The sequence below is a fragment of the Camponotus vicinus genome, unplaced genomic scaffold (assembly GCF_025532165.1).
Source record: "Camponotus vicinus isolate PSW18456_S1 unplaced genomic scaffold, iyCamVici1.0 SCAF_13, whole genome shotgun sequence".
Classification (NCBI taxonomy): domain Eukaryota; kingdom Metazoa; phylum Arthropoda; class Insecta; order Hymenoptera; family Formicidae; genus Camponotus; species Camponotus vicinus.
The window spans coordinates 10,084,763-10,101,165 of NW_028141949.1; the positions used below are offsets into that span (position 1 = coordinate 10,084,763).

At 31.7% G+C, this 16,403-nt stretch overlaps 1 protein-coding gene across 1 annotated transcript; it reads right to left on the reverse strand.

The window, feature by feature from the left end:
• Positions 1-11,352: 11,352 nt before the first annotated feature.
• On the reverse strand, positions 11,353-12,462 carry LOC145963952 (uncharacterized). The gene has a single exon (XM_083086315.1). It carries the CDS (start codon positions 12,460-12,462, stop codon positions 11,353-11,355), a length of 1,110 nt encoding a protein of 369 aa, XP_082942441.1.
• Between the last annotated feature and the right edge of the window lie 3,941 nt (positions 12,463-16,403).

The following is a 16,403-nucleotide window of genomic DNA, read 5'->3' on the forward strand; positions in this document are numbered from 1 at the left end:
AAGCAAAGTTTACAAATACATATATTCTATTAAATATATTTCCTTAAACATATATGACATGGTAAAATTATAATATCTACATTTATTTGCGACTTTCCACGCGAATTTTTGTATTTATTATTTTTATCCTTTTTCAGCCTATATTTCCAAAACTATTTGAGTCCAACCCTTATATATATACGAAATTACTCGGGAAAATCTCCCATAACATATTTAAAAATAAAGCAAATCGGAGAGGAGGCCCCTTTTATGCACAATTACCAAAATAATTTTAAAAATACAATTTTATAACTACAATTGTATAAATACATATTTATAATATGTCTATATTTTTTATTCCTATAATAGAACAATTTTAAAGTTAATTCTTTTGTTATTTTATTGTTTGCTATCTTATTTGTAATGGTCCGTTTTCGGCTGCGGTATAGCTCGCCGGGATCAGGAGTTCGTGTATCAGAGAGAGAGAGAAGCAACGCGGATTTACTTGGAGTTGTGTGTAACTTTATTATTGTATGTTCTTGTCTTTTACAATGTGTGAGTATGGCGTTTGTGTGTGTGTGTGTGTGTGTGTGTGCGCGCGCGCACGCGATATTAAAATTAATTACAATTAACCAACGCTAGGTTTTATAGACCGGCGCTCGGGTTTTTGTTAGCGCTTCCGATGCGTAACGGGTTCCCAACTTTCTGTTTTTGTTGCGTGCTGACGCGCGGTTTTTGTCGCGGTGTCTGGCACGGCCGTCAGCTATTCGTCGGGCTTTTAAATTTGTACGCGTGACAAATAATCATAATCGGCTCGCTGTGTTCGCGATCTTTTATTATAAATTTATTCGCGCGTCTGACAATTAATCGGAATCGGTTCACTGTGTTCGCGATCTTTTATTTATTCGCGTGTCTGACAATAAATCGGAATCGGATCGCGGTGTAAGATGTCTGGAAAGGAATTTATTCGCGAGGACGAGAGTATCTGACGAGAACACTCGTCGGAGGCGGCTCTCTCTCCACCCCGGGACGTTTATGATACTCGGGCGGTGGTGAGGAAAGGTGTCGACTGGCGGGCCGAGAACGCTCGGCGGAACTGGAGTTTCCTTCCGATCCGGTCGGCAGTCTGGGTGTAATTTGGGAGATACCTTGTGAGCGATTGGGTAGAGTAGCCCTCCACCTTCTATCTCTTTTATCGGTACCTGGGAGGTTCGGATATGGTTCTGGGTGGCTCTGCGCTGTACTAGCCAGAGAGGATTCGGAATTGTCGTTCTCTTGCGAAGCCCGCGTGAGACGAAGTGTCTTCTCTGGCCGACGACAGCCCTTTTTATACGGGGTGGCTCACTTGCGTCGGCGCAGACGGTACAACCCTTCCGAGCGGTGGTGGGGTTGCCGAAAGGAGCCGTCTACCCGGCGTATCGTCGGGGCCGTTCGTCGGTTCTCGGCGATATTCGGCCGAAGAATTTTAGTAGTTTTAAAATTGTGGGCGCACTGCGCCCCTGCCCTTGCCCGACGGATGGTCGTCGGGCGGCAGCTTCCGGTGGAGTGGCCGGGAATGTTTGGGATGATGCGTTTTAGACGCATCGTTACATATTTTTTATTATTTTTATTTTTGTTTTTATTATTTTCTTTTTATCTTTTTTAATGAGAACTGAGTATGCCGATCTAATGTTATTATAATTAATTGAATCTTCTTTATCTTATAATCTTATTTATTTATCATATCTTTACATAGTATATTGTGCGAATGTAGATTATAATATAAATATTTGTTTGTAATTTCTCTCTCTCTCTCTTTCTCTTTCTGTATTAATTACATTTCATTTATATATAGATTTATTTTATTTATAAATTTATTTTATTCATTATGCTTATTTTTAATATAGTTACTTAGCGATAGGGAATATATATTTCACACGTTAATGTCAAAAAAGCTAATATAATTTGGGTGGAATCCGTAAAATTTCAAGAGCTTAGTCATAATGAAATCATACGTACAAACAACTGAAAAATTGCAGTTATCGTTAATAATTTAGGCATTTACATGTAAAAAAAGCACTACTTGAAATATCGTCAATATTTTCATTTCGAGAATAGACCCTTTTATAAAATTTATACTTACATGTTATATAACATATAATGCAAGAACACAAAATAATTGTTATTATTTATAAAATTCTGTACTTATATAAGTAATTTGTTTTTTATAATCTTTTTGTAAAATATTCATGATAAATTTTCGAATTAATTTGGCAATATGTGATATAATATAACAGTACCCAGACAACACAAGACATCCTTAGGATCATCCTGAATACGTCCAGGATGGTCCAGGATTTTTGTAGGATATTTTAAGATATTATAAATATATTTTATGAAAATTTAATATGTATATATGATTATTTTTGTTACTGTAGGCTATTTAATATAATTTCAATATTATAATAAATATTAATGTCTCATAAATGTCCACTGGATAACCACTGGATGTCTGTAGGATTTTGTTTATTGGATATCCTTTGGATTTCCAGAGGACATCTATAGGCGATATCTGGGACCGGCTGTACGCGCATGCGTACTTTTGCGCATGCGCGGTGACGGACAGCCAAACAATAAGCGAATGTGTCATGTGCCTACAAGCATGCCATGATTTTATCGTATGTTTCTGTGAACTTCTGTGTAGTTCTGTGTAATTAACAATAAAACAATAACTGGCATATAGGCATAGGCATATTCATTTTGAAGCCTTCCAGCCAATTGCCAAAAAAAAAAAGAAGTTCTGTTTAATTATCGTTGCCGATTGTCTTACGAGCTACATTGCATTTATTCTTCTAAGTAAAAAACAGGTAAGTTGTATATTTGCTTTAGCAAACTACAACTACTTTATTAAACTACTTTATTACGTATCTTTGAGATAAAATAAACAATTGTGTAATGGTATTTTGTCTAGAGAATAATTATAAAAATATTATTAGGTTAGAAATTAATTGCTTGCTGTTGTTAAAAATTAGTGTTTAGTAAAAATGATTATGAATTAATAAATTTAAAAGGAATCCGGAATCCTGTTTTACCGATAAAATGTCATATTTCATTTTTGTCCGAAATCTTTTTATTAATTGCACAGAATAATAAATGCTCCTCCACGATTAAAGTACATACAGAAACAAAGCAGGAACCTCCTGATTTTATGTTAAAAATTAAAAAAAAATTAAGAAAGTACAGTTTTTTATCGGCTTCTGGGGTCAATCGTAACAATATTTGCTTTGTATGTACAAAATAAGATATATTCCCGCTAGAGATTGTATGAAGAAATATAAATGAACTTTAGAACTGAGTTTAGAAGTCTAATGAAAAAGATTTCGGTTTATTTACCGAAATCTTTTTCATTAGGCTTCTAAACTCATTTTTAAAAATGCGGGAACCTATCTTATTTTGTGCATACAAACTGCAAAACTTTTATATTAAGCAAATATTGTTGTGACCTTTTTACGATTTTTCAATTTTTTTTTAATTTTTAATATAAAATCAGGAAGTTCTCGCTTTGTTTCTGTATGTACTTTAATCGTGGAGGAGCATTTATTATTTTGTGCAACTAATAAAAAGATTTCGGACAAAAATGAAATATGACATTTTATCGGTAAAATAGGATTGCATCATCCTCTTAACTAATGTAATATGTTTTTAGAACTATCTAAACTTTCTAAATGATCATGTCTGCTTTAATACAATTGTTGCTACATTATTAACTTACAATTAGATGGATGTGTAAGCTTTTTAAGAGGAAGAAAATATTAATTTAAAAAAATTCTTTATCTTTATTAAATTCTTCAAACATCAGAATTTGGACAAAGTGGATGATATAAGCATGTTGTGACAAATAAATAAATGTACTTTTATATAAATATCTCGTTGAGAAATATATGTCACATCTTACTTATATAATACTTTGTCCAAATTCTGATATTTGGAAGAACTTAAAGATAAAGAAATTTTTAAATTATTTTTTCCTTTTAGATCTAAATCATGTCATTTTTCACAAGTTAGTGTTAAGCTTACGCATCCATTTAATTGTAAGTAAATAATGTAGAAATAATTGTATTAAAGCAGACATGATCATTTAGAAAATTTTAGATAGTTTTGAAAATATACATTAATTAAATTTATTAATTCATAATTATTTACTAAACGCTGATTTTTAACAACAGCAAGCAATGAATTTCTAACGTAACCTTTTGATAATTAATATCTTGTCTCTAGACAACAATAACACAATTGTTTATTTTATTTCTAGGATATGTAATAAATTTTATTTGCAAATAAATATAGTATTATTTATTAATAAGTTAAGATAGAAAAAATTATTTTTCTGATAATAAAAGTTTTATTTCTAATGACAAGAATTTATAAATTAATTTTTAATTTTAAAAATGTTTTGTTATAAAATGCAGGAATATAGAAAATGTCACATGAAAAATCTACGTACAAATGTATTATTAGCTCCTCACATAGAAGGAAAATAGCTAAATTAGAAACAGAAATGATAATAAATTCTTTTGATAGCAAACCTTCAACTTCTGCTTCCACATCTATTTTACCAAATACACAATAACCAAATTACCAATTACACATTAAAAGTTTTGCACATAATGACGATATATTAGATAAATCTGTATCAGAGCAATCACTATCCAATCAAAATATTCGAACTTTACAAGACTTTGACAACAGTAATATAGAAATTGATTTAGAAAGTATACAATCACACATTAAGAGTTTCATACATAATGATATATTATTAAATAAATCCGCATCAGAGGAATCATTATCCAATCAAGATATTAGAATTGACAACTGTGATATAGAAATTGATTCAGAAAGTAATGACACATCAGCTTCAGAAAGTAGTTCATCAAATAATACATCAAATAATAAATCAGATAGCAGATTTGATAACACGGATGAAAATATTGATTTTAAAACGTTTTTACCTCATTGGGTAATAAAAGAACGCATTCCACAATCATCATTACGTTCTTTATTAAAAGGTATAAAACAATATACATGTAAAAATTGTCATTTTAAAATTCCATCTGATCCAAGAAGTCTTATATGTACTCCTCGAGGGGTGACACTTTTTTGGACACGTAATATTGGACACTGCACGATTGGAAACTGCACGATTGGACACTGCACGATTGGACACTGTACGATTGGAAACTGCACGATTGGACACTGCACGATTGGTGCACACCCATGTGGAATAGCTCAGTGGTGAGAGCAGTCGCCCGGCAAGCGAAAGACTCGGGTTCGATTCAGCGACTTTCAGATTGATATTTTTCTCGCCTACTTCCATCTAGGGAGGTTAGAGGGGAATTCGTTGGAATTAAATCTCAAACCAAGAGATTATTCCAAATAAAGTCTTGATCATTGTATCAAGGAAAAAATTTCGCACAATTACATCCGCGATAGGCTCTTATTACCCGAATATTAATATCACACATAGTTTATTTATATTCGAGAGCCGACATCAAGAATCTAAAATTTAAATATGTTAAATTACCATTAGACAATAATAAGAGTTTGCAGCTTTTCCATTACTGCATTAATAAGCTCACGTATTTCATTATACAGGGTTTACCAAAAGTGTGGAAACCCCTTAATATTTCGAAAAATACGCATTTTAAAAAAAAATTTTTCATACAAAAGTTATAGGGTTTTATGTGACGCATTACACAGCAACATTATTATGACTTCGAATAGCGTTGTCAAGGTTATGTGAAAGTCACCTCCAACTTTTTAAATGGGACACCCTATATGCTTTTGCATATTCTTATAGCTTATCTCGAGAGCTTTCCAAAACACTATAATTAAGTTAGTTTTCATTAAGTACTTTCCGAGTTATGAGGCTTGAAATCATTTCTTAATTTTATATAAACCATAAAATATCTAGTAAAATATTCATTTTTCGATTATCTTATCTTAATACTTTTATGTATAAAATAATGAGAGGAATCAATTGGTGTAAAGAAAACACAAAATTGTTTCGAAAAAAAAAATGTAATTTGCAATTAACAATTACATTTTTTCTTAAAAACAACTGTGTGTTTTCTTTACACCAATTGATTCCTCTCATTATTTTGTACATAAAAGTATTAAGGTAAGATAATCGAAAAATGAATATTTTACAAGATATTTTATGGTTTATGTAAAATTAAGAAATGATTTCAAGCCTCATAACTCGGAAAGTACTTAATAAAAACTAACTTAATTATAGCGTTTTGGAAAGCTCTCGAGATAAGCTACAAGAATATGCAAAAGTATATAGGGTGTCCCATTTAAAAAGTTGGAGGTGACCTTCATATAATCTTGACAACGCTATTCTAGGTTATAATAATGTTGCTGTGTAATGCGCCACATAAAACTCTATAACTTTTGTATGAAACATTTTTTTTTTAAATGCGTATTTTTCGAAATATTAAGGGGTTTCCACACTTTTGGTAAGCCCTGTATAGTCCGAATTAAAATTATAATCTATCATGGAAGAACTGTATTGTTGAGTTCGAAGATGGTCTCCAAATGATCCCTAGTTCTTGGCTAACCAAGAATAAAACTGCTGTTCGTATGGAATGCCGTTTTGCTATTTATTAGTAATGCAATAATCTCAGTAGAAGAAATCATAATTACATCTTATGGAAACGATTTTATGGAATCTGTTATTTCTTGCTTAATATTGTATTTACATGATTTCATAAATTCTAACATTTATTTTTAAAAAATGTTCGATTTAATGCATTTTGTATGGTACCAAAAATGTTTTAGCATATTTTGTTTAAAAAATAAATTTAAAAATTTTTTGCAATACCAATGATATTGCATTTAATCAAATTTAATTTCTTTCAAAATATATATTATTGTGAGAAGTGAGCATAATTGTGTTAATTTAAGTTTCTTTAAAAAATTATTTATTTTTTACAACCATCAGAGTAATGTTAAAATTTATTATTTTCCGCAATTGTCACTTTATTGTAAAAATTTGTTTTGAAAAACGTCAGTATTTTTTGAAATTATCGCTGTAATGTAAAAATTACCATTTTTATGCAATTGTCGTCGATTTGAATAAATTTTATTTTATGCAACAGTCGTGTATTGCTTAAATTGTGGTACACATATGTCGCAATAAATAAATTCCCTAGTCATCAGTTGGCTACACTAGCTGTAGTATTGGCGGGATTTTTGTGCATAACCTTCTTTATACACATGTCAACACATTTTACAGTTAAATTAATGTGTTGGTCGAAGTGAGAAGTGCAATTTTACAATATTAACAAAGGTAATTATAGAAATATGTTAATATTTTAAGATAGTTCAATGACAATATCTACAGCATATTTTGTCCATAGGATATCGCCGATCGTCACGATATTTAAGGCTAATGGTACTCGAATCATATTATACGGTCATCATATTATCCGTATTACTCGTATTTGTTGACATAAGATCTGTTCGTATTGCTGGAAATCTTCACAAATTTTGCGTAAAACAATATAAATATACATCGATAGATATCGTGATAATCGTGATGTCCCTTGGATGAGATGTGGTATGTGAATATCTATGCTATGCATGGCAATATCTATGCTTATAAATAATAATATATAAGCTATGTATTTGTTTTTATGTCTCATTGTCAGATGAATAGCCGAGACGAATTTGCATTATCGACTATTGCAAATTCAGTAAGGGAGACTATTCGGTAGCAACGATCTCAACTTATGCAAGTTACCAGGGAAAATTTTAGACCTTCGTTTCAATTATCTAGAAGCCCAAGAGGCCGGCCAAAACAATCAGTAAAAAAATGCACTCTTTTCTTATTACGTAGATCAAATGCCGATTACTATCCATCTGTGACCGAATGTGCTTATTTGCAAGAAAATGGTTTCGGTAAGATGTTACACAATATAATTTTACAATAAAAAGCTTTTACGATTAATTTATACTATTAATACAGTTAATTTATACTATTTTTAATTATACTTTTAATATCATGAAGATTTATTATTATTGACAGGTAAAAAAATTATCGAATTTAAATTGAATTGGTCAATGACTAGAATCCAAAGATACATTTGTGAAATTTATTCAAGAGTACAATTAGAATCAGTTGGATTTCGTTTTGGAAAATGCGCTAGAAATAAAAAAATTACATCATTAGCAGTGGATACACTTGAAGAATTATTAAATGAAGTGCCTAGAGGAATAATTATTATTATCCCAAATAGAGATTTGTCTTCTAATTTTGCAATAATAAACGATGCAGATGTTGATGCATCATATGAAAACTCATCGATAGAAGAGTTAGGACATAACAGACACAATAGACCTGTTATCAGAAGACACTCTTTACAAACACAACCAAATTCTAGACAAGAATCAAGCAACAATGAATCTGATGATAATTATCAAGATATGCAGGATTATAATATGAGGAATAGACAAATTATCAGAAGAGAGTCTGTAGATACACAATCAAATTCTCGATTACAACAAAATAACGATGAATCTGATGACGATTTTCAAGATGTTTAGAATCAGGATAGATTAATCAACAGAACAGTCTCTTATCAAAGTGATCAAAATCTAAGTAAGCTGTTTCATTATTTGGCAAATATAATAAATAGCAAATTGAATTTTTTTTGTTACAAAAATGAAGCTGTAATCAAATTTCAAGAAAGAAATATTATCAGTATTGGTTCCTACACACAAAACAAAAAAATGCTTGCCGCGCGGCAAGCAACACAATCGATTTATTGTTTTTTCATAAAAGCGAATAATGATTGGCTGTCGCGTTGCTTTTTACTGCATGACAAGCGTTTCTGCGTCTTGTGTGCAAGAGCTACATTAACAGCCAAGTTTCTTTCTTTTTCAGATGAATTTGTTTCAGATTTATCGAATTTGGACAATTTATCATATATTACAGAAACAAACCAAGAACTTACTAATGAAATTGAATATCCAGATTTACCTAATAAAGAAATAATTGATACAGATATTATAATTAAAAGAGAAAATATTATCGAAGAAATGTTGACTTTATATAAAGATGAAACTATAGTACAAAAAAAGATAAAAGTTGCTTTTAAAGACGAATTAGGATTAGATTATGGTGGCTTAACAAAGAAATTATTTTCCGAGTTTTGAAAAAAAATTATGCCCGAATTCTTTAGAGGAGAGAACCGGTCAGTTCCTTTCTTATCGTTATCAAAAATAAAGAAAGGTTTAGATGAAAACTTTCCAATCATTGGTAGAATTTTAGCTCATACCATTGTTTTAACGAAATCAATCCCAACGAATATATGTAAATCCATATACTTGAAACTAGGTTCGCTAGATTGAGAAAAAAAATTACCACCGCGGGTAGGGAGGCGCTCGTGTCGCATAACAAATATGGCTGTCGCAAAGGGCGATTTGACATTTAAGAATAAATGCAAATTCTGTTTTAAAAATTGTTAAAAAAACGCAAATGTCATTGCGTTTAGATACTTTGTGTAGCTATACTAATGCTACACCCTCTTCAAGAAATATGATTGAAGGCCAGAATGTAATAAATTCTGGCCTAATTATCATGTGCGGTGCAACGGTAAAAAGTCATGAAAAAATTTATTTATTTTCCTTGTGTCTTCAAACGAGTTCACTTTCATCAGATCCACATACTATAAAAGGAGTATTGTCAATAGAAATTAATAAAAATAATAATTGTGAAAATACAGTGAGCATTGAGGAAATGATTTGCTCCTGCAAAGCTGGGACGAGTCATAGCTGCAAACATATAGTAGCTGTTTTGTTATATTGCAATAGGTATGTTTTTTTAAATTACCAAATAAAATTATATAATGCAAAATTTTTTAAATATTAATTTTTATACAGAGTTGATCTCAATAAGTTAGAATTAGTATCATGCACCGATCAAAAATGTGTATGGAAAAATTTCAAACAACCTGTTCTGGAACAATTTGATGCCAAACCAATAAAAACATTTTGTTGTGTACAGCAGCAAAGACTTCCGACATTGTCAGAAGTAAAGCTAATTGAATTTAGAAATAGGTTAATCAACTGTGATAATGAATCTGCTATATCAAAGCATAGGTATAAATAAAAATTACATACTTTACTTTCTTAATAAATTATATATTTTTTTTAACTAATTTCTAATTACATTAATATCTCTCTTATATTTAAATTTACAGAAATCGCAATAAGAATGTGTTCAGACAAGAACAAAGACTTCCTTTACTTGAGATTCATAATGGGCGATGTAAAAATGTAAATTATAAAAATGTAAAGAAAAGCGGAGTTTCAAAAAGTTTTCAGAATATAAATTGCGATTTCACACAATTAGCTATCACTAATGCTTCGAATTCAGAAGTTATTTTATTATTACAAACAACTACATTCGCTTTGAATGATTGCTGTGAGAAAACTTATAACGCTGCTGTGAAGTGTGATAATGTATTGCAAACAGCTTTAAAAACTAGAAGATATAAATCATATTGGAAAAAAGAGAGGCAATATAGAATTACAGGAAGCAGGTAATTTAAAAGTATTTAATTAATTTTCAGTTGTAACTTTACAAGCAATATTAAATAATGTTGCATAATAAAATGTTTATTTTAATTATAGGTGTTATAGTTTATTTACATATAGTAAATGTAACTGGTCAGATAAGGCCTTAAAATATTTTTGGCCAAAAGAATTTAAAAATAAATACACAATGCATGGAAATACATTCGAAGGAGTAGCTAAAGAAGTATATGCCAAAGAAACAAATTTATACATTCAAGACTGCGGATTGATTGTTTGTGAAAGCGAATCATGGATGGCTTTTTCGCCAGATGGTATAGTAATAAAAGAGTCAACTTTGTTTAGACTATTAGAAATAAAGTGTCTTTATCAACTTGAAAATACAGAAAGTGATACTTTGTTAAAGAAATGCAAGTTTTTGCATTTGGAAAAAAATGAAATAAAAAAAAAAAAAAAAAAATATTATGCCCAAATCCAATTTGGAATGGGCCTACTAAATTTAAAGCAGTGTGATTTTGTAATTTATTCAAATATTTCCCATTCCATAAAAATATTGACAGTAAATTTTGATGATATTTATGTAAATAATTTATTACATACTCTTAAAAATATTTATTTTAAAAATATGTTACATGAAATTTGTTTAAAATCAAGAGTTTTATAGTTTTTAAAGGTGATAAGACTATTGAACGAAAAGTGATAAAATTTTTTAAAAGTGATAAGAGACATGAGTTTTATTAGCTGTTTACCTTTGTAAAAGTTTAAGTGTTGTTAATAAATATGTTTTTCTATTTTCTAAAATTTGTCATCGCTAAGAATTGGAGTACCCAAATTAGCTAGTCCACAACAAATAAGAAAAATATCATCAATATAATTAATGAAATACCAAGGAAGTTTGTTATTTAAAAGTTGAAACTGCTTGATACGCTGATTCATTCTTTCTATGTGCACTCTTGCGCTGGCTATCTCTCTGTTTAGAAGTGCTTCTTCTTCTGATAACTGTTGCTTGTTTTTTAAAAAAGGTGGTCTAATTAACTTTATTCTCTTTTGTAAACACTCTTCATTAATCAAAAAACCCTTATCAACCATAATAGCATCTCTTGTACTTTCCAAATTTTGCAATATTCCACTGTAATTAAAGATACATTTATCAGATGCTCTTCCACCAAATGATTCACTAACAAAAACAATAATGCCTGCTGGTGTTACTTCTGTCATGAATTTTACAGTTAAGTCACCTTTATAATGTGAGTATAGTTTTATGCGACACTTCAAACATTTTGGTTTTTGAATTTTTATTTCAGTACAGTCCAATACAGATGTTGTCGCTTCAAAATTTTTGAAACATTTTGGCATATTGCATTCAATCTCTTCTTTTGTTACTCTTGTAACAACAGATTGTAAAACAGAAGCCAATTTTTTTACTGTATCATAAAATACATTGCGAATGGTAACTTCAGAAACTTGATTGAATAAAATAGCTAATGCACTAAAAGCAATGTCTAACTTTAACTTTGCAGTTGTCAATATAATCTTTTCACGAGTATTTAATAAAGTCTTTCTACTTGGAGGATACGCTTCATCAACTAAACTTGTCAATTCATCTAAAATTTTAAAATTCCTTATGTTGCACATAGTTATCAAATCTTGATCAGTTTTTATAAATGAACAAAATGAAACTTTAAAATCACCACTTGTAACTTGAACACTTTTATCCTGAATCAACTTCTCATCACTTTTATTTTTCTCTTTTATATTAGAATTACTTGCTATATTGTCTTGCTCAACCTCATCATCAACAATTAATGCTTCAGGTTTGCATTCTATACTTTTTGAATTAAATTCACAATCCAAATCGTGATATTCTGGTTCTTCTTTTTTGAACTGGTCATTTTCCATTTCCATAGCACTTGGAATAGGTTCATTACTTGCATTATTTTTATCTTCTATTTTTTCTTCTTTTTCAATTTCTTTCTTTAGCTGTCTTTGCACCTATAACCAAAATAAACAAAATTCATAAATAAATAAACAATATATCACATATCTAAATTTGCAATTTATTGGATATTTAATATTTACCCTTCTCTTTTCTCTCTGCTTATTAGCAACTCGTTTACTTTCCAAATTAATCAACATAGGCACTGCTTCTTTTCGAAGGATACGTCTTTTTGAATGATAATCTATACAATTAATAAGCATAAATTAATCTTAAAAAAATACTGTTTCTAACATATATATAAAAAATCTTTAATAACTACATTGTATAAAAAACTTACCTGTTAAGTAATAATCATCTTTGTTAAAATGCAACGAACATACTAATAATTCTTTATCTTCATCTGCAACTTTTAAACTTCTTAACCATTCACTTCTTTTGTCAACCAGTTCTCTCTTTTCAAAAAGATTTATTCTAGCAATTTTGGCACTATTTGCTTTTGGCACAGTATGGAAACTCAAATTCAGATTGACATTCTTGTTTGACGTACATCCACTGACGCAGCACCTACCTGAACTGCTTTTTTTTCTATGATTAGGTGAAAACTCCATTTTTTTGTTTATTTTATAATAAATACTTCTCAATGTATTATTCACTTTTATTTCATAAAAACACATTGATTGCCGTATCTAAACAATATTAAATCGCCCTTTGCGACGGCCATATTTTTTAGTTTGCGTTTCGTCCACTAGTGTCGCATGGTAAATTTATATTCCCAATAAAGAAATAAATCAAGAAATGTTATTGGAAGATCTTTTTTACTTCTTAACACCAGTAGAACAAAGATTAATATACAAAGCAAAGAATTTTTTTGAAGAATTAAACGATTCTGAAAAAGACATGTTATTAGACCTTTTTGCAACTTATGGACTTCTAGAAAATCCAAAAAAATCAGAAATAAAAGATCAGCTTAATATTATAGCAGAAAACGTTTTATGCATAGAAAGTCATACTTTTATTTAAAAAATTAAAGATGGAATCCCGTTATTTTGTGAAAACTTTTATACAGATTTGACTGATTCTAAAGTAAATTTTCTATTTGAACAACAAGTTGCTAATCCTAGTAAAGTTGTAACTGTTCTAAAGACTGATCCAGAAGAGTTGAATAATATTCAAACTCGAGTTTTCTACTTTTTCAAAACATATATAAAAAATTTGACACACGAAAATCTTTTAAAACTGTTACTCTTTGTAACTGCATCACTAGACTTGCCTGATAAAATAACTGAGTTTTAAAATTTCGGGTTATCCTGTAGCCCATACATGTTCGAATACCCTAGAATTGCCAATAACTTATTCTTCCTATCAAGAATTGAAAATTCATTTTGATTCAATCTTAGAAGATGAAAATTCTTTTCAGTATGCTTATTTATAAAAGTATATTACAAAAGTATATTTTTATAATTATAGTTTTTAATATGTTTCATTTTTATATAAGTATATTTATAATATTTTAATATATATTTTAATATATACAAAAAATTATTACAATACATATATATAATACAAAATAGTTTTAAAAAGTTTATTTTTATAAATATACAAAAAGTATAAATATACCAAAGTTATAATAATAAGCAAAATGTATTCTGTTGACGCAAGAAATTAAAATTAAAAAATATATAAAAATATGCTTATAAGTAGTGATACTAGGAGAGTTCTAACCCAGGGGCTCCGAGGGGGGGGGGGTGAGGGGCGAGGGGGAACCGCGGCGGGGGGTGACGTCACGCCGGGGAGGGGTGACGTCACGCGGGGATGACGTCACGCGGGGGGGGGGTGACGCCACGCGGGGGATGACGTCACGCGGGGGGGGGGGCGACACGCGGGGGATGACGTCGCGCGAGGGGGGTGACGTCGCGCGGGGGATGACGTCACGTGCGGTGGATGACGTCACGTGCGGGGGGGTGACGTTACGCGGGGGGGGCATCACGTGCGGTAGGTGACGTCACGTGCGGGGAAGGGGGATCCGCGGCGCGAGCGATGGATGAGGGGGTCCGCGCGGGTAGGGGGGGATCCGCGGCGCGAGCGATGGATGAGGGGTTCCGCGCGGGTAGGGGGGATCCGCGGCGCGACCGATGGACGAGGGGGTCCGCGAGGAGAAGGGGGATCCGCGGAAAGAAGACGGTGGTGTGAGAAGAATAGCGCTACGTGTGGGAAAAGGATAGCGCTAAGTGTGTGTGTGAAGAGGACAGTGTGACAAGGATGGCATCAATATGTGACAAGGATGACATCAATGTGTGACAAGGATGGCGTCAACGTGGGACAAGGACGACGCATTGTAAGATGCTGCATAGGTAGGAGAAGGACGACGCAAAGGTAAGTGAGTGAGTGAGTGATAGCGACGAGCATATGAATGAGAGAGAACGATAATATCGCGAACAACGCGTACGAAAGAGAACGATATTGCAAGAATAACGCGTGCGAGAGAGAACTATAATATCGCGAGACTTGAACGATAATAGCGCGAGAACAACGCGTGCGAGAGGGAATCATAGCGCAAGACAACGCGCACGAAAGAGAGAACGATATCGCTATACTTACAACTAGCGCAAGAGAGAGAACGATAGCGCGTACGAAAGAGAGAACGATAATAGCGCGAGAACAACGCGTACGAGAGAGAACGATATCGCTATACTTACAACTAGCACAAGAGAGACGCAAGGGATGGGAACGCAAGGAGAGGCGAGTAAATAATCACATTCTTTTTTTCAATCAAAATTTATTTTAAAATGTGTGTAATACAATTGTGTGTGTGTGTGTGTGTGTGTGTGTGTGTGTGTGTGTGTGTGTGCTTAATATGTAATATATAATAATAAAGGATAGATATAGAATTTAAAAAATATAATAATAAAAATAATAAAATAAAAATTTAAAATATAAAAAAGATATATATAGGGGGGGGGTGATGCGCCGGGCTAAAAGGGAGGTCGCTCCTAGAAGGCTAAGAGGTCGATGTGCCGGGCTGAAGGGGGCCGCTCCTGGAACAGAAAAATACATTTGAATAGTTTTTTAATAATTTATTTTAGAACTTTTGATGTATTATAAATTGAAAGTTACTTACAATACTTTCCATGGCATTTTCCATTCACCGTTATACAATACACACAATTTATATTTTAATGCAGATTTGGATTCACATATCTGTTTATCCTTTCGTCGACCATTCATATCATCACGTAAACTCTAAAATCAAACATATTAATTTTAAGTGTTTTAAATTTATTATACATCGACAAAAATATTTTACCTTCAACGTTTCCAATTTCCGCCGTAGTATATTCTCATGATCATCTTCTTCCAATTTTTCAAAATCTTCTATTAATTCGAGATTTTCACGCAGTTTATTTCCAATACAATTTACGTTAGAATGATTAGGTTCTATATTGAAACATTTACATCCATGATATTTTGCAAAATCTCGCGCACATATTTCTCGAGCTAGAAGAAATGTCCTCAACGAATTTGTGCGAGGTTTTTCCAAGCCGAGCTCTTGATGTCTTATAAACTGAACGATTGAAGTTTCCAGATTCTTCTTTGAAAGTTGTTCCCGCTCATATTGAAGTAATTCTTCATCATCACTAGTCCGAAAACGGAAATCAGGTTTCCCATCGGATGATTCCTACTCCATTTCTCCCTCCTCTCTCTCTCTCTCTCTCTCTCCATCTCATCCATTTCTCTCTCTCTTTCCATCCAATAATCATCATCATCCGTATCGTCATCGATGACAATAACGTCGTCTTCAGCCATTGCACTAACGTAACACAAGACTAACGAAACGCAAAGACTAACGAAAGAAATAATATTCTAATGTCGCAGGCTCCTCTTCATTATATAACGTTTAATATCCTTT

Coding starts and splice junctions, on each gene's coding strand:
- LOC145963952 (XM_083086315.1), bottom strand. CDS start 12,462: ATGGAAATGGAAAATGACCAGTTCAAAAAAGAAGAACCAGAATATCAC.